The 24,742-nt window shown below is 41.5% G+C and overlaps 1 protein-coding gene across 4 annotated transcripts in view; it reads left to right on the top strand.

Annotated features, from left to right (window-relative positions):
• The window catches only part of Ten-a (Teneurin-a transmembrane protein), a 1,070,822-nt gene that overhangs the window by 453,989 nt on the left and 592,091 nt on the right, over window positions 1–24,742 (top strand). For all 4 annotated transcript variants that reach the window (XM_076790528.1, XM_076790527.1, XM_076790526.1 and 1 more), the window contains exon 7: window positions 12,288–12,461. In XM_076790528.1, coding sequence (XP_076646643.1) covers window positions 12,288–12,461 — 174 coding nt within the window. The remainder of the gene's footprint in view (window positions 1–12,287; window positions 12,462–24,742) is intronic.

Raw genomic sequence — 24,742 nt, 5'->3', positions numbered from 1 at the left:
CATTTAAAATACCAATTTTGCCAAAACACAGTGACATTGCTCAATTCACACGATCCCCTCCCCTTTCTCTGGATCCCATCCTCACCTACCTTTCGTGGATCACCTCCTACCTTCAATTCCCTGGATCCCCTCCCCCTTCTTTCCAAAATCCTTCCCTTCCTTCAGTCTCTGGATCCCAACATCCTTTCACCTCTCTGGGTCCCTTTCTTCCTTCCTTTCCCTAGATCCCCCACTTCTCTACCCTCTTAGGACCTTCTTCGTCCGGAGGAGATCGGAAGGAGCAGAAAGGGGCCCTTACCCTCCCCTGGATCCCCTTCCCTTACTTGCCTGGATTCCCTTTCGCCCCACCCTCCGATGGATCCCCTTCCCCCAATTTCCTGGATTACCTTTTTCCCCTACCTCCCCTGGATCCCCTTCCCTTACTTGCCTAAATTACCTTTCTCCCCACCCCCCCTGGATGCCCTTCCCCACTTGCCTGGATTTCCTGTCACCCCTCATTCCTCTGAATTTCCTTTTTCCCCTCCCTCCCCTGGATCCCTTTCGCCCTACCCTCCTCAGAATTTCCCCCCCTCCCCCGTCCCGTGGATCTCCTCATCAGTTACTTCTCCCTTCCCTAAACCGTCACCTCTTCTTCTTCCTTCCTTTCCTAACTCCTACTTTCCCTAGATCCTTTCCTTTAGTAAATCCTCTGTTCCCTAGATCTTTTTCGTCCATTCCCTAAATCTCCCTCTCCTCCCCCCCCCTAAATGCACATCTCCTTCTCCCTTCCCTTTTCTACTCCATCGAATATTCTGTTAAAGATCCGCGCCGATTTATTTTGCGAACATTTTGATGCTCCACATAAATGTATAAAAATCCGCAGTCGAAATATCAAATACAATTCGAGGAGATAGAAAATACAGATGGACGTAGGAAAAATGTATTCTGGCGGCGCCATCGCGTCGCCACATGAAAATCGTAGAACGTCAGAACGCGCTCTGAATATCCGTGATTGAATTTCCGGTGGCGAGTCGGCACGAAAGGAATCAATCTCAAGCGGTGCTCGAATGGTCAACGAACGTGGCGACCACAACGGCGCCGGTTTGTATCCCAGGAAATAATTCGTATTTACATGAATATGTACCGTCGGACGTGACGGAGGCATTAGACCATCAAATCGAATTACCAGCGCGAATCGCTAACCGCATCAAGTCACTGTCGGCCACCTTGCACACCCTTGCACTGTGTCTGACTAACTTCATCCAGCGGCGACCACGGATGAGGGATAACCTGGTTCAACCCTTTTGTCTGTTATGCCGCTCCCTCCCTCTCCCCCACCCGTTCCCACACCCCACCTCTTGGCTATGGCCCGCGATTGGTCGACGTCGATTGACTAAACTTCCACTTTGTCAGTGTCTCTATCGGGCCTCGCATCTGATTAAGCGTGTAAATAAATAACGCGAAATCGGCCCGGACACGGCGAACCCTTCTCGCGGGCGCAGAACCGCCCCAGAAGCACGGGAGAATTCGTTTACAACTCGATTGTCAAGTCTGAAGGGAACCCGTTACACCTTGACAGTGCCAATTTGCATCTTTCCAGCTGCCGGTGAAACGACTCGCAACAGATGGGATTACTTTGACGCATTAGCTACAGTGACACCAATTTTATTGCGCGCATTAAGAATTCAGAGATGCTCGCTGCGACTTCAGAACTCTTTGTCAAGTTCTATTGTTTCGTTTACCACCCTTTTCTTCTTATAAGATTGACAGTGGTGACTCGATTTTTTCAAATCCTTACGTCACAATTTTCTGTTGCATATCTTTGGATCTACTTCTTCCTAATTAACGTTGATCCATTCAAAGGAGCTAATATAGGTACCTAGGTAATTATTCAAATTGGTTGTTAGAAAATTGGAACTCAGATGGAACATTACAACGCGTTACTTCAAATAAACGATAATCCTTTTAATAAAACTATGATACAGTGAATTCTCGATATATGTCAACAACACGGGTCTTGCCAGCGTCATGTATCGTCCAGGAGACATACCCGTGTTATGTTTACAGTCCTTGGCGTCCGAGGCCTCTCGAGCTTCGCGGCCAGTCACGTTGTACACCCAGCGGTGGTGGGGATAATTCCGCGACGTTTATCATCCAGGCCTCGGCGACATATATAGAGAAATCACTGAATATTAATGCATAATTAATATATGTTCTTTCCAATTACTTCCTCTGAATAACATTTGAAGAAAAAGACTCCAAAATGTCTTAGAGAAAAAAAATCAGCGAACAATTAAACTCACTTAACAATTTCAAAAGGATCCTCTATGATTATCAATGATCCTGGAACAGGGAACCATAAATCATTTCAACCCATCTGGTACTAGAAGAGTTAAAAAACGCAGACCTGCGGACGTATCCACGCTCGCCCGTTTAAATGAATATTCCGCGATAATTGTAGTCAGGTTCACCGGGTACGGAAGAAAATTGATTTCGATTTGATTCGTTATAAACGATAATCAATCACAAGTCGCGATATATAATTTGAACCCCAGTCAATGATGTCGCGTAGGCTGACGTTGGTCCGGACAATCGATCGGACTCGCATGCGGGCGACGTCGCCTACTGTTCTGCTTTCATCATACATCCGAGGATGCTTCAGCGGGCATCAAACGTACGCAGGAAACTAAATAAAAGATTGACGGACAAGTAATTACCGTATGCCGCGCTGCCGCGTTAGCGTTAATATGTCCGTGCTGCGATTTGATGTCGACAATTTTCAATTTTCCTCTTTCTATCGAACTAGATCGCGCTGAACTACAACATTTCACTATAAGAACAATTAAAACTCTCTAGATCTACAAATTCTTGTAATAACATTTGTATATTCTTTGTAAATCAAATATGCCGATAAATCATGCGGATTGAATATGAAGAAGCTGCAAACTCGTCTTGGACAATTTTTACTGGAAATAAGACTTACGATTTTAATTAGACAATTTATGATATCACTGTTATTGAACTGTAAACTTTTATGTAATCATGATATCTTCAGAACTATAAAATGCAAGAACAACGTATGTAGATATCAATGAATATTAATACTTTTATTTGCATATTTAATGCTATTTCTTTAGGTACAAGATTTGCATACACCCTGTACATATTTTTAATTTGTTAAAATCTTGCTAATAATCCACAATATTTCTGTTAAAATTACTCACTGTACGACTACGTTTTACGTTGACTGTACAGTGATTTCTCTATATATGTCGCCAAGGCCTGGATGATAACAGTCGAGGAATTATCCCCACCACCGCGGGGGATACTCCGTGAGAGGCCCGAAGCTCGAGTAAACATAACACGACTCGAATACGTCTCCTGGACGATACACGACGGTGGCAAGACCCGTGTTGTTGACATATATCGAGAATTCACTGTGTTTGGTCACTGAAACGGTTCAAACAAAATGCACGTGGAACTGTGACGAAAGAAAGGAAAGAATAGATGAACGGTACACTAAACGGTGCTTCGCAAGTACGATTCATTGATGGAATGGATAAAGCGTGTATCGCATACGGGATAGGGGTTGCACACTTCCGTCGGGCGTTTCCATAAATTGTCGAACGACGGGCTCCGTCGGATGAATAATTTATCGGGACGTTAATTCGCAGTAAGCACGTCCGTATCCGCGTCGAAGGAAACGAAACGAACGTCATTCGCAATAAACCGGGGAAGGCGAGAGGCGGAACGGTGGGAATAACTCATCGCGGATTCGCGGGGAGACGTTTTTCTCGTTCCTCGGCCGACGAGGGCGATATCGACTCTGTAATTGAGCGTTACAGGTGTTCCCAACAGTGGAACAATGCCGGCAGATTGTTCAATAACTGCAACGAATGTACATTTCGACGGTAAAGTTGTCCAAGATAGGGGACGTACGCGGCTGCCGCTGACAGGAACGCATTGCGCGTTTCACCGTCCGGTTTAATTAAGCAATTATTACCGCTTATTACGGAAAATATCGGAGCCTGCGTTCCGCGGCCCGCAATCCTGTTACTCTCTCTTTCTCTCTCTCTCTCTCTCTCTCTCTCTCTCTCTCTCTCTCTCTCTCTCTCTCTCTCTCTCTCTCTCTCTCTCGTGTAATTTTCAATGTTAGCCCCGTCTCTAATGCAGACGTAATCATAATCGCGCTGGGAATTTTGTTGACAAGATTCGGTTTATGTTGCGGTGACTGTTTTCGCGGAAATCTACATTGTGTGCGGTGAACCGTGTGCTGAGTTATGCGAAGAATGGTAGCGGTGCTATGTGAAATTAAATACTTCAGCACGTTATTTGCCAGCGATTATTTCGCAATTTTTGAAAGTCTATGGCTAAGGATTTTTTCATTTCTGGTCCTTCAGAAACTTCAATAGCACTTTCAATTGTGTTATTCTATAAATAGGCTGCGGAGTTTTATGCATTCACGGTATTTGTACATGTTTGAAGCACAAGAGAACACGTATAGTAACAAATATTCATGACATACATACTCTATTCTTACTATAAGCAATTTTCTAACTGATAAGTTGTACTTGTTCCTCATCTTGGTCTCTATAAAATAATCAATGAATGTTGGCATTTGCATAGATATCCGCAGTCTGGAAATGCGATTTCCAAGCTTCCTTTTGACGCAGCAGAAATGCCGAGAATGAGTCGCAAAAATTCGCAGACATTGTCAATCCTATTTCGATAGGTCCCAAAATATTTTTGAATCTTGTGGAAATTTTACCTTGGGTACTAGACGCTGCGTTTAAGAGCCAAGACTCCGTAGATCCGTGATAAGGTAGAGTGACCACGTTACCGACAAAAATAGGCGAAAAATGGTTTTACGTGCCCCAACGTTTCGTCCTTATAGGAGAATATTTTTCGCTGGGAAAGGGCTCGTTCGAAAGAGGAAGGTTCAATTTAGCGCGCGCTGGTCATGAGCTGACGAGATTATGCAGATATTTGGTAATAGAAGCGATAGAAGTAGGCCAAAAATTGACGATGTGCATGCCGTGGAACCCAAGCATTGTTATGCCATTGGATGAGTTTTCTGGATGAAATCGAGAATAGCGCGTGCTAGAGAATATCTCCAGCTACAAATTGTGCTATATTTTGTCTTGATTCTCTGCGAAATAAAGCCAAAAACTTGAAGCACGTTTCCGGCGTTAGAATTCATAATGTTTAGTTACAGACTTAGGACCCGTCGGATCAAGACCAAGACGGATCTTAAGTCAGTGGCTGAAGGCTGTGAACAGAAATTGCACAGCAGTTACCGATATGCTGGCTCTGCAAAAGTCACGCGACTACCCTTGGCTCTTAAGAAGAGCCTACTGTCCGGCGATCACGCGACAATCCCGGCGATCGACGGTCGTCGCGACGTTTCAAACGCGAACGTGTTGCGCCTGGGTCTCAATTATGGCGGCGGGCGAATTTTAATGAAAAACGAAACGAGCCTCGGCGTTAATGAGCAAAGTTTTCGAGCCGTCAACGCGGCGAGCGAGTTTGAACGGTCTAATTACCGGGCGGCCGATTCTTCGTGATCTGGGCCACGCTCTCGTTACATCGTCGTTATCGTTTAACGTGACAGCGCACGCCGTGTCATTCAACAACATTTATATTATCTTTCTCTCTCTCGTACTCATACTCCATCTCTCATTCTCTTTCTCCTCCGCCTGGTTCATCTTCTTTTTTCTCTCTCGTCACTTTTTCTCTCCCCTTTCATCATAGTAGCCGTCGCCGCCGCGCCGTTCACATGTTCGTCTAGTTTTGTTTGCTCCACCTGCACACACTTCTAGCTCGGCACCCCGTCACCGAATGCTGGCATAACGTAATAGCACGTTCCAATTTTCGCACACACATATAAACCTCCCCCACCCCACCACCCCTCACCCCCTTGCACTAATGCACTTTTCTGTCTTTGCACATCCCACGACGCACAGGTCTGCCCAGGCCTATTTACTTCACAGGTATGTAAATCGTAGACCGTCCGTCCGTCTATACCCGCTCTCTATGTAGCTGTTGTGTGTTTTCGGCAGCCGTATACTTAGCGGGACACGATGTGTTTGTCACGATTCGGTGGACTGTTAGCACGCGTTATGTTGCACACACACACGCGCGCGCGCGCGCGCTGGTAACACGCGTTGCATTGTCCGCACGAACAACCGACTCTCTCACTGCTACACTGCAACTCGGACGCAGCTTGTAGATGTTAGAGCAGAAAGTTGGATTATTACATCTGTGCAATGTATTGCTTCAACGTTGGAATGGAAAGAGTTAGGTGCTTCTCTGTTCCATTAGAATCCAGCTCGGAAGAATTTGTGCCGTAACAAATGATATTCTGTTAACAGTTACTCTGCTTCATTTAACACTAGAATTACCGAGTAATAAATACAACCGATGTATATCGCTTTGTAATAATGACAAGAATACATCTATTTGAACCTCATACCATTTTTAGTTCATGCAAAAATTTCTGGTGAAAACGTTTTTGTAATTCCGGTAGTTGTGAAAGAAAAAATTAGGAACCAGTTATTTTAACTAGTGTTAATACTAGTACTACCGAGCACGTGACTAGTTTGTTTTGCCCTTTAAAAATAACAAAACCGCATTTATCGAGACATTGCAAGATTATTTCTACAAAATTGACGGAATAAATAAATCTGTTCAGTAAGTGTCTACAGAAGCATATGTACAATCTCAATAATTTTAAGACGAAGAATCTGAAATCCGTCATTTTGACGGATCCGGTAGTTCTAGTGTTAATTTAACACGCTGGACACCGTGCAAGCTGTGTTTATGTCACACCGTGTATAGGTGAAGGGTTGTTTGAATTAATTACTACCATTGGCTGAGAAGTATTCCATCAGACAGATCAAACATCTGTACTCATGTGTACACACCTACAGTGGGCGACCATTATTATAAAATTATTAATTAGAACATTAAACACATTAAAACAATCAATTCTTTACACTAAACGTTTATATTACAAAGCTACTTTCGTTGGAAAATATTGAATGAGTATTTCCATTTCAGCACAGTTTATTATAATAATAGCGAAAAATCTGAATAAGTTCTGGCCTGCAATTTTTACACACATACCAGTCACATTTTTTTTAACCAGCACGGTTAGCGTTCAAAATAAAAAGTTTTGACTGAATTTAACTATTTCTTTGACGAATGAATGACCTTAAAATGTTCTCTTTCCGACACGTCTAAGAATTAGTATAATAAAACCAATTTTGCACATGTAACATTTTATACAGAAAAATGAAGACGACAAGTTTGTACTAAGTCTTTTGCAGAAAAGAGCTCTAGTATACGTTTTAATAGAATGTACCTTCCTATGAAATAAAATTATAAACGGGTTGAATTTATTTGCAAACTCACAATTTAATCTTTTGGCCCACAAAAGGTTAAAATGTGAAGTTCCGTCGAAATACCCGTTTTCGTCAATGTTTCGAGCGCGTTAAATTTAATATTCGATTAAATATTTCACGGTGCCAAACAGCAGAGTATTTTTCAAGCTAAATAACCATCCGAATGAACACCGGAGGCGAATTTTCGGCCAACGAATTCCGCCTGGTCTCCTTTAAAAACGCGTCATACCAGCAGCGTTAAAGCGGGAACGGCAATTCTGAAAAAAATTTTCATTTCCGTGCGACGACGACGCGACGTTCCGGCCCTTAGGGCTCTGTGTTGCGGGCATTTCGCAGCCAAGTTGCTTATAAAGTTATTCAAACTTGTAAGGAACTCTTCTCGGCGAATAATTAAAGTTACCTAAATATAAAGGGCACAAAAGAAAGGGCTCCCAGGCATGCTCCAAGCAACACAAATAGCCGAGGCCTGTGAAAAGCAGTTCTACATCCACCTACGCAACCGCCAAAGGGAAAACAAACACTCTGAACGCGATCGTTTAGTCGGATTCGCTGGGGAAAGTGTTGGACACTTTGAAGTATCAAAATCTGACGGAGTAAAATGCAAACGGTATGTGAAACGCACGGGTTCCTCGTAATTTTGCGACGCAGGAAATACTTTGCACTGCGGATCAAAGAACGCGGCCGTAAATCGCGTATCCGTGATAATTAAACTGCAGATCTCGGGGCAAAAGTTTCTTTGCGAGCTCTAGAGCTGAACGGGCTTCGTACTTTGTCAATAATTTTAACCCGCTACGATTGAAGTCTGAACAATAATGAATTCACTTTTGTCTCTCAAGTTTGTTGGTATAAAAGCACAAAAATCTCTACATTTTAATATGTTGTCTACAGAAATTGACTAATTTTTATCCTAAGGCACTGATCACATTTGTGTAAATTTGATTAGAAATTATTTTCCATGCAAATCTATATGCAAAATAAAGTTTCAAGCAAACGGTTCCTTACTTTGTCAAAAATTTTAACGCATTACGATTGAAGCGTGAACAATATTAATTTTATTGTTGGTTTTCATCTTTATGTCTACAATCTGTTAAAATGACTTACTTAATTCATTTTTGTGCCGAATTGTTGAGCAGAGTTGTGAAGTTTGGTTACAAAGCAGAGTCACTATCCTGCATATTTTTACTACCTAACAATTCTGATTTTATAAACAATTGTTTAATCGTTATTTCAGTAACATCCAGCATCTATTTATGAAAACTAGTCTTTGAATTGAAGTGAATATCCGTGGACAAGATGGTTGGTTATTGTTGCTCGAGTAATTGCAATGAGCCCGTGAGCAAGCGTCGCGGAAGATGGTGTTTGATGTAAAGTAATTAGATTAGCGATTCGCACTTGCCTGGCGCAATTTGTAGTTTATTAACGTAATCCATGTATCTTGCGCGCAAGAACACACTAGCTTGGTGAACGGAACAGAGACCGGGGGCTGTAATATGCGACGATGATGCGCGGGCCCGAATCGATAGTGTGTTAAACATATATATATAATTGGGGCAATGTGTAACCATTAGGGGTTGTTAATGTTACAGAGCACATTATTGTAAATCAAGGTTAACTGCGATACGGTGGTTTATTACGCTTTCGCGAAGCCCTCTAACTTGGTTGCGGCTACTCCGATGCTAGATAATGGAATTTCGGTCTTCGGCCATCTGGATTAAAATCTATTAACTTAACGGTTGCTGATTGTCAAAGGAGTGCGACCAACAAGCAGTGAACTGATTTAACCGTTCAGGACACACTGTTCACTCACTGCTGGATGGCAACTTCGAATTGCTAAGAATTTACGGGTCACTTAATATTCAAAGCGAAATACTATCTCCATTCGATCTCACGATACGATAAAATGGTTCAGATAATAAATATTTACTTTAAACAGGGAAATTATTGAGAAGCGAAAGATATTTTTCTCATGGTCATATTTTCAAGGACATCGATGTTTTTTTTTAAACATTGAATACGAAAATTGTAACAGTAGATTTTGGCGAGGAAATGCCGAAAATCCAAGTTTTAATCCTAGGGGATCAGTAGTTCAAAAGTTATGCGTTTGTAAGGATAACGATTCTCAGCGTTTTTGACAGGTAAGGGCGCCGCCATATTGGTATGTACTCAGATGTCGTCCAATGAGCGGAGTCGCGAGAAGGTTGTGCTGCCACCTAGCGGCACCGCTCGCTAGACGACGCGCGACACTGAGTGCATACCAACATGGCGGCGCCCTAACCTGTCAAGAACGCTGAAATTCGCTCAAATTTAAACACGCACTACTTTTGAACCAGTGAATTCCTAACATTGAAACTTAGATTTTCGGTATTTTATCGCTAAAATCTACAGGATTACAATTTTAAAAAGTTAAAAATTTCTGGTTTCCAGAGGTAAATTTTAACCCAAGATTGAAGTGATTTATTGAAAGCAATAAAGACAAAAAATTGAAAACTCGTCGTAGTTCATGAAAATTGTATTTTATAAAAACATACTTATTTAGTAATTATACTTATCAAGTAATAAATTTATTTATTTTTATTCAGTTGTAAATGGAAGTTGCAGCCAGAAAACCAACACCGTTAGGGTTAATCCACAGAAAATTGAAAAAGAATAAATTCTTGAAATCGATACGTACACAAACATATCTGGAACCTTCCCAAACAAATTTCCCAGAGCAGTTAAAAATGCACTACATAACCTAACAACGCAGATAATCGCGCACATACAACAAAGTAAAAAATGTCTAAAACACGCAGGCATAATAATCAAGCAATTTATTTTCGAGAGGGCACAAAGGACCAGGTAGAAAAATTAATCAACAATTAATCACCACAGGGAGGGAATCACGGCTCGATCTACGACACCAAACTCAAACACCGTACGAGCACACGCACGCACGCAACTACGCACGCGAGAAACACCGGCATTAGCATTTTGCGTGGCGCAGCTATCGCGCCGCTTTTGATGTGCACTTTTGGATAATGAGATCGGCATTATAATAATGCGGTTCGTAACATAAGGCCTCCCCTCCTTTTCCCCAATCTACTATTTCTCCCTCCAATTTCCTGGTTTATTTTCATTTTTTTTATTATCTCTATATCACCAACAATATTTTCATTAATACGATTTCATCGACAGAATTCGTCGACAATGTTTATTTAAATAAAATACTTCACAGAAATTGTCTTTTGCAATTTTCACATTCGTTTCCGTAATTGAAAAAGATGATGACGCAAATGATAAAAGTTATCATAACACACTATTACAGTACTTTGTGTCCAAACTCTTACGTAAGTTAACGGACGATGCCACTGAAATGATTGCCGGTATAAACATTGTCGGTGAAATGATGGTTGATGATCACATTGTCGGTGATTTAAAGATAACCCTTTGTTTTTGCTCTAGGGAGAACCAATCGTACGGCAAAATAGATCCTCCCTGTGCCCGCATTGCATGAAACGTAATTAGGAGATGGTTAGTTATTGATGCCGCTTAATTGCTCACATTTCCAGTGGGCGGTAATTGGTATTACGCGGACGCCGCCGCGAATAAGGGGACGTGAATCAGAGGGAACGGACTTTAATATAATTGTTCCGATACATAAATCATTCGGCCGTGAAATAAACGTTATTTGTCACGCGTCCGCGTCGCGGTATCGCGCCTGTTATACCCCGCGAAAACGTTACTCACGCTGACGTAGGGCAATTCGCGTCCAGCCTTCGTGAAATACCGTGTTTCTTTCTCGCCTCGAACTTTCAAAATTGGTTGCTGGTGTGATCCCAACGGTGAACAGTGTTTATTGTGGCTGTGTTTCAGTTGGGAAGTGTGCACTGTTTTTTATATGCACGTTTAGAGGATTTATACTCGAGCATTGTGCACTGTTCGGGTAAGTTTTCGGTGCAGAAGAAGCCCCAGGAATTTAATATAATTTTTTAGTGGAAAATTGTGTGGTTTCTTTTAACGGGTTTGTCCGTGATCGTGATGGTTAGGTAGGAGAAGATTGCTCAAGTCGTACCACTGCCTAAATCGTACCTTTTGAATTTTGGATGTAATACCTCAGCAACAGCGCTCCTAGCGACAATAATATGAACACTTTAATCAACCATATTAAATAATATTTGTAGTAACAAGTTCTCTCAAAAAGTGAGGTTATTGCTGTTTTCTTATAATTTTTGTATTTATTTGGTAGTTTATACAGTAAGTAAGATTTTAGGGACAATATTGTGGCCGTCAATATAACAATGTAGCTAGTACAGATAACCATGGAATGGAGGAAGATGACTACAGTCATAATATCTATTACTTAAAACTTGCAATTATAGGAGTGGAGTGGACAGCTATTATTACTATTATTGGTTGAACTTCATCTTAGAAAACTAAACAACTTTTTAATATAATCTTGTACATTTTGAGAAAATGCAAATATTCAAGTTTTAATAGGAATTCACTGGTTCAGCCATCTAGCGGCTCCGGTCGTTAAACAACGCGGGCCGCTGAGTGTATACCAATATGGCGGCAGTCTTTCCCTCCACCGCTCAACCTTACACGCGTATAACTTCTGAAACATTGAATTCCTTACATGAAAACTTGGATATTTGGCATTTTCTCATCGAAATCTACAGGATCGTATTTACAAAAAAGCTAAACATTTTTGACTAGCTGAAGTGAAGTCTCATTATCGCATCATTAAGGTTAGAATATCAGTTACGGAATTGTCTTACCAAGAATAGTACTTTTTCCAGTTAGATTCGGTTCTGTTTCTTCAGTCTTTTTTGAGAATATGAATGCACCAGTTACCAGAGCAGTGCACAGGAACAAGAACGATTTGATCACAGTGGAAAAATACTAAATTCTGCATACTTTTTGCAGACGCGGGCAGAGATTCCCCTCCGGAACCAGCACCACCGGAAGTGCCACCGCGTGGCCCATCTCTTCACGCAACTCACACACTGCGCACACAGCAAAATCGTAATGGCTGCCCACCGAATGCCACAGGGAACTATGCCGTGCCAACAGAACAGATGCAGTCGGAGAAATATTCTGGTAAGTCACAATTTTCCAGGTTCTATAGCTACGTGACCAATGTACCAAACAGTATTCCATACAACATTCACTCGAAATTATAACGCTAAAAATGAACATGTACGATGCACTAAAAGCTAGCCTAAACATGCATACAATTCGTCAAAGTGGAGGGTCATACAATTTACAGTTATAGTTACACTTACGGTTATACTTAAAGCACTGAAAGCCAACCGAAATACCCAATTCCTCAAAATAGAGGGTTATAAAACTTGCATTTATTTACAGAAAACCATTGAATAAATTTATACATGCAGGCGTATATTATATTGCACAGATAACAGCTTTTATAAACAAGATTAAAATGCCACAGGGAAAACGCTTGATTAATGCATTGGCTGGCCAGCCAATATTCATTAACATGGTACAAATTTGAATTTATTTAACACTAAATTTTCCGGATTTGTGAAATGGACTGTTCTCAAATGTTTTATTTTGTAATTATCGGAATAATAGCGGCGCTTTGCTGAAAATTACCGAATACATTTATTAACATATATCCATGTTTATTCACTATAATTTGTGCAAGTAAATTATTAGTCTTTAGTAAATAATCACAGCCAAGGAAAATAATTAGATAGCCTGTCTTGAATAAAAATATGTAATGTAAATACTATCAAACTTTTGATATCATTTATATTATGATACAAGGTCTGGGTTAGATTAATATAAAATTAGATTATTTCGTTAATCGAAAGTACAATCGCAAGCGCATAATACAATCCAATAAATGCAATCTGTCCACTGTAAAAGAGTAGTACAAATCAGTTAAATTATTGTTAGGTAATTATATCCTTAATAAAACAACAACGACACGAAGTACCAGCGTTTGTACTAGTTTTCAAATTGAAATATAAGGCTTGTATTACCAGCAGCTTTAATTAATCTATTTAATTAATCTTCTCTAGCAAGAATTAATTGGTTCCAAGAATACACTAAAGTACAACATTTTAATCAAATGTAAAAGGTGCACAAAATATGATGCTTAAAAATATTAAAAAGGAAGCTCCAAAATTCTTGCAACGGAAGCACCATATTGTGCAAGGGTTCAACAATATAAAATTTCACGGGGAACTGCGATTTTTAGGGGTTTGCAATTTTTGCGCCAACGAAATTCCGAATCACCGAGCGGGAAACGACACCGCGGCCATTCGCGAAAGATTTAGCACGCATCTCGATGAACAACAACCCTTCCGACGTATCCGCGCGTGACGATCGCTGACGCATCGGATTGGACTTCGAGGCGATTAATCGGAATTAATTAGCGAACGGCTGACGAAGTCCACGCGTCGCCAGCGTCCCTCATTATTTCCGCAGCCCTCCTCGCTTTATTGAATCCCCGAAGATACATTACCAATGCGGCCCGCCAGTTATGAAACTTCGGGATAGATAAAATCTTGCCTGGCTTCCTGCGAGAGGAAGTCGCAGAATCCCAGTGCCGCTGGGAAACTGCACAGAGAACGGAAGAATTGATTAAAACCTGATTACTGTTTAATTCGGTATCCGTGAGACGGGGCACGTCTTTGAGTGCCAGATGATGCGCTGGAAACTGGGTCAAGGATCTTTAAATTTGAAGAAATCTTTTTCACGGTGGAAACTCCATGAATAAAAAAAAAATGAAAAATGTTATTATAGAATATGATACATTAATAATGAAAACGGTTGGCGAATTTTTTAAAATTTTTTCAAATGATGTGGAGATGTTTGGTTCTTATATGGAGTACCTATAGGTGTATTTATTTTAAAAAATTGTCTACGTTCATATAAAATTAGTATGAGGAATGGTAGAGAATATTTTTGGAACAGTATTTGAGAGAATAAGCAATGACTTTTACAAGGTTGTTGGGAAACGTTTTCGCTCTAAGTGGACAGCCATACGAATCGAAAGAGAAATAAAATGTAGCAAATGACAAATCATAGTAACAATTAACAGGTCTAAGTACCGTGAAATATTTCAGAAAACAAGGGTGCAATCCATAGGCCACCGACCATCAATAATCGGAAAATTTGAATTTTTCCGAAGATATCGAATTACTATAAGCTTAATGACTATCCAGCGGCGAAACCCGGCGATCCTCTTCATCATTCAATCTATTAGAAGCTCTATCAGTCCAGCACGCTTCGAGCGGACCGGGTATCCGGTGGAAAATCCATTGGAGAGTGCTGGGCAGGACAGCGCTAGATAATGCGGTCCAGTTTTCCAACGGCGAGTGTTTAATTTTGCCGCATACTCGACCCCTCGGGTCATGTAGATGCGAGAGAAAAAGAGAGAGGGAAAGAGAGAGAGAGAGAGAGAGCCTGCGCGAGCGTTGGAAATCTGTTTAAACTAATGGCGAGTAGACCGGGGATTTTGCATTAACGCCCCGGTTAATTCATTGTAAATATACTCGGTGTGTATTCGTTTCTCTATATTTCTATGTACATACCATTAGTATATTGCCCGGTGACTAAACATCGTTCGTACCCGCTCGTAACAGCGCTCGCGAGCACGAGTGTTCCGAGCGCTCGCGGAACGAGCATGAGCTCTCTGTCAGGCGAGCGTGTGTTCTGTGTTATACGCGCGATTTACATACTGCCCCGTTCGATTCACGTTCGCCGATGCTATAAACACTTCTACGATAATAGGGACGCGGTATTAACAAGCGCGGTTATCGGCGGTCATTAATCATACCCGCTGCCTGGAGACGATATTTTCGAGTGTTCAACCGTGTTACAACGGGTTTTGCCGGACCCCGAACCACGACGAACCGATCCAAACACTGATAGAGTCCCGGTTTGACGCCTGTCCTGGACCATACCTCCGGCAATCGCGAATTTCCCGTTCGCTATCGGCCATTGGCGAAGGACCACCATAGCACGACTTCGGTTCTAACCTTGCGAGTCGGTGATGCACAAGAGTCACGAAAATATTTGAAATTTTCAAATTTAAAAATTTGTCTATAGTATTTCATTTCTCCTGATCACAGTGCAGAAATATTTTTAGCTCTGTATCATTTAGTTTTTAGGTAATTAATTCTTAAAGGTGACCCGCAACCTGTCACAATGACGCTACGCAGAAATCATTTGCTCTTGCGAGACGACGATGTTGTTACAATTACCACGAGAAGTGCTTCAGGTATTAATTTGTAACAGTTTTTCTGTAGTACTGAATCTGGCCTTATAACTTTGAAAAAAAAAAAACGTTTCAGAAGATCACGATCGACGCCGATGCTCGGGGAACATATTACAGAGCTTCGTGGGTCCTCTTTTTTTCTAACTGTACAGGGCCGCGGTGTTTTATTCAACGCGATTACTTCCGGTCGCTCTGCGAAGCAACACGAAACGATTCGCTGGCACTGTATTTTCCTAGGATCACCCGAATTTTACGGGCACCCGTTCCGCTTGCTGTGTACCGTTGCTGCCCCCGACTCGCATGGTTCGCTATGTTTACACGCGAATTTATAGTAATGTATTCTCGATAAGCCGTGTCGCTTTAACGGACCGCGAAGCTTCATTGAATTCGCCCGTTCATTCCACCGTGAAAAATCAATGGCCCCGTTGCCGACTTTGCCGCGGTTCCTCGTGTTCGCTAATTAAGAAAAGAACCACTGGTTCCGCGGTCTTCATCGAGGCGCAACCGTCCACGCAATTTCGATGGTCGAGGTAGTGATGGATTTGAACCGCCCTCGAAACAGGAATATTCCAAGATCGTCCATCATCTGAGAATTGACGTTGCAATCTAGCTGAAATATTGTGTCAGTGATAATTAGATTCTGGATTTATGTATTTAAAATAAGAAGATTAAAAGAATTTAAGAATGCCTTTCATAAAAATTCGCAGTATAGTAATGACTAGGCAGTGGATTTTAATCATTTGTGACAAGAATGGGTAGATCTAAAAAAACTGTTTTATCATCTCAGACTAATTAAAATGATTCAGAAAAGAAATAAATAGTTCCTGTATGTTGTAATGAATGAATTTTTATTTTCCATATAAATCCGTGGTCTAGCCGAAGACTGTCGAGGTAGCCAAGGTATGAAGCGCGCAAATAGCGAAAGCAACTTTTAGAACAAAATAGGTCTCGTTCGCTGAAGAATCCACGACGATTTTCAAATCCCCATAAAGTAGCAATGCGATAGCCTCGGAGACCCGCGCGAATTTCAATCAACTCCTCTCGCGGTAATCCCACGCAGGGCGATCGTAATCGTTAATCGCGAGGAGGCACGCGAATTGAAAACTGGCCATTATCCGGTCGCGTTAAGTTCGTCGATAAAGCGTCAACAGCCCTGACGCGCCGTAATGGCGATGGCCGAAAAATCGCAGGACGCGCCGTGTTTTTCGCGATAATACCGTTGCAATACGAGGCTCGGTAACTAACAGACCGGGGCCAGAGGGGTGCACGGCGACTGTCCCGCGTGGGGTGTGTGCGTGTGTCGGTGTATATGCGAGTGACAATTCTTGCGTGGACAATAAAGCAACCCCCATCGGTAGCTGGCCCTCGGAACCGATGCTTGCCACTTGTCCGCGCAGCCACCCCATTCGCGAACCACCCCCACGCGCAAACCTCTCCCTCCCCCTTTCTCTCTCACCCTCTCACTGTCGCGTTTCCGACCCGTAATCAGGTTCGGCCGGTGTATATCAAATTATACGCATGGGGTAATTTTCACTGTTTTTTACGGCCGCGTCCCGACAACAGCGAAAATAACAACGTCGAAATCCTTCTCGCGCGCCACCCGATGTCAACGGCCGCTTTCTGACGGCGCAAAATCGCCCGCGCACTCGCGACACAACCCATTTTTACCGGTCCCGGTTAAATGGCCTTTATTGCGCGATCAACGCAACAGCCCGTGCGACCCGCTCATATTTAACTCTGACAGCCGAAACGTCCGCGATTTTAGGGAATCGCCGCGATGCGCTTTTTGAAACGCCGCTCCCCCCTGCTCCTGCTACTGTTATGGGCTTGGGTTTCAACCCTTCGATACCGGGTCTGCGGTTAAACTTTACGCCAGGAAACCAGAAATTTTATGTAGTGAATAATTTTATGAAAATTGCACATCTTTACACGCGTGTAACTTTTGAACCAGTGATCTCCTAGGATCGAAACTAGGATTTTCGGCATTTTCTTGTCAAAATGTACAGGATCGCGTACAAAAAAGGTAAAAATTTCTGGTTTCCTGAGGGAAAGTTTACTCAAGTTTACAGTCAACGCATTTGTTTGGGAAGACTTTATGATTCGGTCCAGTCTTTCAGCAGTTTCTCTCTGGTATCGAGCTATTTCGATGTTCGATATTGGTTTCAACTTTTGAGTTGAAGTTTCAGTTTAGAAGTGTCACTAATCACTAACAAATGAGTGGTGGAAGAAGAATGGGGCTGAGTCGTATAGATTTAACCGTGGAGATTTCAGTTCAATTTAATCTACACCACTACGCTGTATTTCCTCATTTCTGTTTTTCATTACTGTGTTTAAGAGGTTCTACGGTATTTATTTTGTTTACTTTAGTTGTTCGATTTTCTGTCTTTTAAAAATTTGACAATATGCCAGATCATTAATATTTCGTGGTGACACGTGGTCATAAACTTTCATATCAATGACAGGCATAATCGATGTGTGTATCCATCACATTTTGTCAAACGTACATTTTAAATGTTATTTACAATATCTTGCGAAAGATGAAAAGGGGGAAATACTGCCCTTATTCTTGAATAGTAATTTTTATGCAGATACTCGTGGATTAATTTATAGCAATTATTATTACATTCTGAAGTAAAGGAAAATCGTCAAACTTCATTAAATATCCTACTGCATTTTACACATTTAGAACTCCATAGCAAATAAAACTTTACCAAATGTCCATCAGCATTAATATTCAAGAAATGTAATAACCTAAACCCTTTAAAATTCACAATCCAGTGACTGTAAACCCGACAGAGCCAAAGTCCAAGGCATCTTTATTTCACTTAGCTAATTAATAACAACGAAATGACACAGCTGAACGTGTCGCGAGATAGGAACTGAAAATCGAAAGCAAAGCGCGTCGTCATCGGCCACCCATAGTTCTTGCTCGCGTTAACTTCTAATCAATGTAACACTCTGTGCGATTAACGTTGCGGTTATCGTGGATGCATTTTCCAACGAAATTAATGCATCTACAAAAAGGGTTTAAACAACGTTCGCGCAGTACAACAAAATCTTTGTGTTAACATTCTAAAACGTTACAATGTCATAGAATTGATCAGGTTGCTTCCTCAGTTTACCAAATAATTCAGAAAATTCTTCAAATCTTATTTTCGAATGATATTTATTTTGCTGTTTGTTTCACTTCAGAGCGACGATTTAATAAATCGAGGTTCACATCCATACAGATAGACAAAATACACATAAAATAATGAACAACGACGAACTCGAATTACGAAAACTAGACAATGTAAAAACGCAATGTCTGACGCAGCCGTCGGAACAGCTTAATAAATTGATTATTGAGTTTTCACTAGACTTGAAACATTTACAGTAAAAGGCACAACAGCAACGTCGAATAAACTGGTTTGCCGATCGAACGACTGAAGCCAGGAGGTGTGAAGACTCTCTTGGTTGATCACGGGACGGTGGATCTTACGGCGGAGTCCTAAAACAACTATGAAGCAACGTTGTAGCGCCGCAGCAGCGCTCGAAACTCGCCGATCGATGTTCCTCAAACGTCGAAACAAGTGCACGGTGACTGTCGCCAACAACCCCCGGCGGTTTTCCGTGTTATTGATCGTCGTCGCCGCTCGGTTACGATAAGTATCGCGGTATCGTCTCGTCGGGAACTTGGATCGCGGGAGCAATTCGCGCCGGCCGACCAAGAAAACCAGGGGGCCCTCGGTATTCTCCGGCACTGTGTTCGCGGGGGTTGCTCGTGAAGCAAATTACCCCGTGGCCTATACTCGCGTTCCGCGGAACGAAATTCACCGCACCCCCGAGAGCCCCTACGGAGAAACGGATATTATTATCTGGGCTACTTAAGCTTTACGTATTTTTGCATAACTGGAAATTAGAAATAATTATTGTTGCACCATGGGGAACGTCGCCGGGCGATGCTCCGAACCCCCTCGCACCTTCACCAGGATTTATACCGGAAACACAGCAACGTGCTACACGGAATTACCGAGTTTTTGCTGCGGCCATTTTGACCCTCTTTTTCCTCCCCACTATAGCGTCTATTTCGTGCCATTGCTGACGCATTGTTATACCCGGGCTGTGGATCTTGCGTCTTCGATTTTCTGAAACCTGGTATTGTTCAATATTTAAAAATCAGATTTTTATTTTCATTGGACTATAATACATTTAACACTAGAACTACCGAGCCCTAAACGTGAGTTAGACTTATCCCTTTATAATAACAGCAGGATTGAATTTGCTCAGGTTTCATACGATTTTTATGGTAACATGTACTTCAAAGAAGAGATATATTAAAAAATTTCTTCTGAGAACGTTTTCATAGTTTCAGTAATCGTGAAAGAAGAAATCATCCACCAGTCATTTTGACTGGTTCGGTAGTTCTAGTGTTAATGAGTTCAAATCTTGGATATGTTTAAATTCTTTTAATATTTTTCCTGTTCTGCATTTTACCTACCTATTGCTTGTCACAAGAGTATAGTAGCCCTACGAGGTCTATGTCCCAGCACGGGCCTGAGGATTAGGTTTAGGTTTAAATTCGCAAAGATCTGTATAAAGTCTACACATTCGTGCATATTTCAGATGCTTATAATTCCCAGTTGATCTATCTTTTGTTGTGTTTTTACGATTACCTGCAAGTTACTGGAGAACCGAGGTATGGAGAACTGGAAAGTATGAGAAGGGATGAAAGTATATCCCGTAACGGAAGCTAGCAATAAGAGAGTTATGATCTGTACGGAATTACGGCGGGGAATAATCTCCGCGGAAGAACAGGATAGGGATTTACGCAAACTGTTAATTCGAACTATTGCGAAGAAAAAGAAGCCAGGCCCGGTCTAAGTTCGTAATTACTGGCTGGAGGACCTTGAGGAGAAGTTGAGCGTCTGAGGGGACGCCAAAGAGAGAGAGAGAGAGACGAAGAGGCGGCATCTTGATAAACTTTAGAACCACTTGAACTTAACGTTGAAGTTACAAGGCGTCGTTAAGTGACTGTACGTTATTCATATCGATGCAGGTGAATCCGCGATGGAAGCGGTTAAACGCGACTATCCGACGACAATCGTTGCTTAAAAACCTGTGTGCCAGATAATCAAAACCGTATCTCGGGAATTATTGTTGGTACAGTTAGTTTCTGCACTGTGTTGTTTCTGTAAGGTAACCGGGGCAACGTTATTAACACAGATATTTAGGTTAGCATTAAAATAACAGAAGCTCGTTCGCATGGATGCAGTTGTATTAGATTCATTTGTGTTAGACGCAGTCAGAAACTTGTTAGAAAGCAAGTTTCTAAGACGGTACAGCTATGTTTATTGTAGGCGAATATTGTCTACTATTTGAATTTGTGTTACCGAGATCTTGATCGAAGTTTGTGTCGCAATTCAAACACAGTCTCAGGTATTATACTGGGGGAAACGTATAATGTAATCATGTTAAATTAATCCTTCAATTACTTTTTTCAAGTTTTCACGAACCTGTAGAGTGATGAACGGTATTGGACAGAACACGTAACCAACTGTTCCATAAAGAAGATGCACCTAAATGCGATTTCTGCGATACTGGATTCATCGTGAAACTCATACTTAATGACTACGCAAACTACAAAAATAATGGAGCATTTTATAAAATCTCAATTTATCTGAGGAATACACTCAATGATCTAATATTCATACTTTTTTAATTCTAATATTTATAGTTAATTTTTAAATGAAAAATTTACTGAAGAAACAGCAATAATCGATACGACATTTTTACTTTCAAGGTCTTCGGTTTCAAAGGACAATTCTTCTTGTAACTATCTTCAAGGAACGCTATGCATAGTTGAAGCTAATTCCACAACAACTCCACAACACCTGCACTCCATCGGGAAAGGTGGCCGCAGCCGAATAGAAAGAAACAGAAAGTGAAAGCACATTTGTCAGAGAGATCGCGTCGCCGCTTCTTCAATTTCCGATTGTGGACAAATCGAATGAATTAGATTGCCATCCGATTATCCTTGACGAGGAATCGAAGAAGGGGGTCTGCTCGGAATCGTTTAATACAATATACACGAGCACGTCTCGCGAGCCCCCGGGATCCCTTTTGCCTTCCCCGCGAGCATAAATATCATCAGATCCAGCAACCGCAGTTATTAGCTTCCGCGAGTAGCACACCACCCCGGCACTACATTATTTCAGCCGGTCTTCCGCGAGCTACCCACCCCCGCAGTCGGCACTCCGCAGTTTCAAAGGGCACCCTTAATCGTTTCGAGATCCGACATCCCGTTGAGAGAAACGGCAAGATGAAAAGAGACGAGAAAGAAGGGAGAGACAGACAGGGAAACAGCCGGAGCAAAAGAGATACCTGGAGAGGAGCAGAAACTGGATGGGAAAAAGAGAAGCTTATAGAGAAGAGAAGCAGCAAGAGGAAAAAAAGAGAGGCTCGTAGTGAGATAGAGAAAAAGTAAGAGGAAAAGAGAAGGTTATAGAGTGATATAGGAATAGAGAAGCTTATAGAGAGATACAGAGAAAGCAAGAGGAGAAAAGATGCTTGTACAGAAACAGAGGAAAAGCAAAAGGAAACAAAGAAGCTTGTAGACAAATAAAAAACATAACAAGAGGAAAAGAGAAGATTATGGACAAATCAATTAAATAGCAACAGGAAAAGAGGAGCATATGGAGGGGTAAAGAAATATTAACTGGAAAGAGAAGCTTATAGAGAAATACAGAGAGAGAGAGAGAGAGAGAGAGAGAGAGAGAGAGAGAGAGAGCAAGGGGAAAAATTAAGCTTGCAGAGAAACAGAGGAAAAGCAAAAGGAAGCAAAGAAGCTTATAGAGAAATAAAAAATTAACAAGAGGAAAAGAGAAGCTTATAGACAAATCAATTAAATAGCAACAGGAAAATAGGAGCATATGAAGAGGTAAAGAAATAGGGGCTGGAAAGAGAAGCTTATAGGGAAGTACAGAGATAGAGCAAAAGGAAAAATGAAGCTTACAGAGAATCGGAGAAAAAGTAAAAGGAAACAAAGAAGCTGACAGACAAATAGAAAAATAACAGGAGGAAAAGAGAAGCTTATAGACAAATCAAAAAATAGCAACAGGAAGAGAGGAGCATATGGAGGGGTAAAGAAATAGGAAGGGGAAAGAGAAGCTTATAGAGAAATAGAAAGATGGCGAGAGGAATAGAGAAGCCTGAAAGAGGAAGATAGAACCCTGGAGAAGGGGAGAGCCAGCAAGAGAAATAGCGAATGCTGCAGAGGAAGAGGAACAGGAAGAGAGAAGCCAGGAGATAAAGAGAAACAGGAAGAAGATGAGAGAGAGAGAGAGAGAGAGAGAGAGAGAGAGAGAGAGAGAGAGATGGGGAATTTCTCTGTGCGTGAGTGCCTCGGTGTCCCAGCAAGGATGAATTCGATCCGGCAGCAGAGCCGAGTTGTTTACCCAGGCAGGGTGGAAAGCCGACGAATGTTTGCCTTCTTCTAGCCCCGGACGGAAGTTCCCTCCTAATGCCTGGCCGCCGGCAACAAAGTGGACAGAAATTTGATTAATATAATCCCGGCGACGTAGCTGCCAGCTACGTGGACGTTCAACCCCACCCCATCCCCGGCCCTCCTCCTTCTCTAGGCAGCCCGGGCCTCGAGACTTTCAGCAATGTTGTTGCCGAGGAAGTTACGGAATCGGATGCCACGCGGAATTTTTTTAAAAAAATTCGCGGCGGCGACTTAGCGGTCTTGATGGATTTAAAATACTTGGAAGTTTACGGGAGCCTTGAGAGAGGCTGCGGAAGTTTCGTAAAGGGTGGAGATGCCTGCTAAGAAATAGCGGGGTGCATCGAGTTGATTCTACGGTTACTGAAATCTTGTAATTACTCCCCGGAGAAACAAGTTTCGGGAATTTTTATCTTGCCCGGGTATTTTTGTTTTTGACTACAGAATTTGTTTCTTTGTATTTTTGTTTTGCGAATTTTCTGCAGACGCGGATCTCTCGTCTCGGAATTTTGCGCTTCTTACGAAGTTGTGCAAAGTTCTTTTAATCCTGTCTTCCAAAGACTTTGGGTTTTGGTGGTAACGGGGAAGAGTATCGAGAAAGTGGAATCTTGTCAAAGTTATTTTTACGGTAACTGAAATTTGCTAATTACTCTGACGAGTTTACCGCGGAAGTTTCTGGATTTATATTCTTATGGAGAAGTTGAAAGCAATTTGTGTTAAGTAAAATTCTATTTCCTTTTTGAATGGTTTTAGTGAATTCGTCGCCAACAGGTCAGGCAAATTGTAGGATGTAGGTTGAAGATGCACAATGCTATTTATCTATATTTGTTGCAAATCAAATTTCAGTGATGTAAATTCCATTTTACTAGATATTTTTGCGAGCTCAGCGCTTTTTATCGGAAAAGTATGTTTATTAGCGGACTAAAGGTATTATAGTGCCGATGAAATAGAAGATTACTTCTAGGTTACCTTTTATTTGCAGAATTCTTACCATAGGAAATAAAATACGTCTCATCTCCATTTTATCAAATTTATTACAGTTCTAATTTACTTCCCATTTGCAAAATTATTACTGCAGAAAATAATCCATATACTAACTCGCCAACTCGTAAAAACATTCAGTCTCATTACCACTTCAAGCAAAAGAATTTAATCATTTCAAAAAATCATCTTGCCACTCAATATTCAAAAAAAGATTTAAACTATATAAAGTATTATTGAATTTTAAATGCGTTCACAGTCTGCTTACTATCAACCTGAAACTTTCTATAAACAAAAATTATTCTCTGTGAAGTATTTTGAGCATTTCTGAGAATCAAAATGATTAGCACTTTATTCTATATTAATTACTGGTTCGCTAATTACTATTTATTAGGGACGCGCACGCACGCCATGCGACGCTACTTCCATCGTTAACGGACCGACGAGCGACGTCAGCGTCGTCGTCGTCGCGGCGCAACAGCGCCCGTACGTGTCTCGAACTTGCCTTGTTTCGTTTACCGATTAAACCCGGTGTTAGAAGTTTTCTAAGGTCAACTTAAAGCGGCCCGGCTAACTATAATCTTCGAGTTTTATCGCCTGCACTTTGATAATAGTGCTGAATATTAAATTAATTTTCTCTTTCGATCGATATTCCCATGCCTTCCA

Source organism: Halictus rubicundus, chromosome 7 (genome assembly GCF_050948215.1).
Source record: "Halictus rubicundus isolate RS-2024b chromosome 7, iyHalRubi1_principal, whole genome shotgun sequence".
Taxonomy (NCBI): Eukaryota; Metazoa; Arthropoda; class Insecta; order Hymenoptera; family Halictidae; genus Halictus; species Halictus rubicundus.
This window is presented reverse-complemented; position numbering and strand designations above follow the sequence as displayed.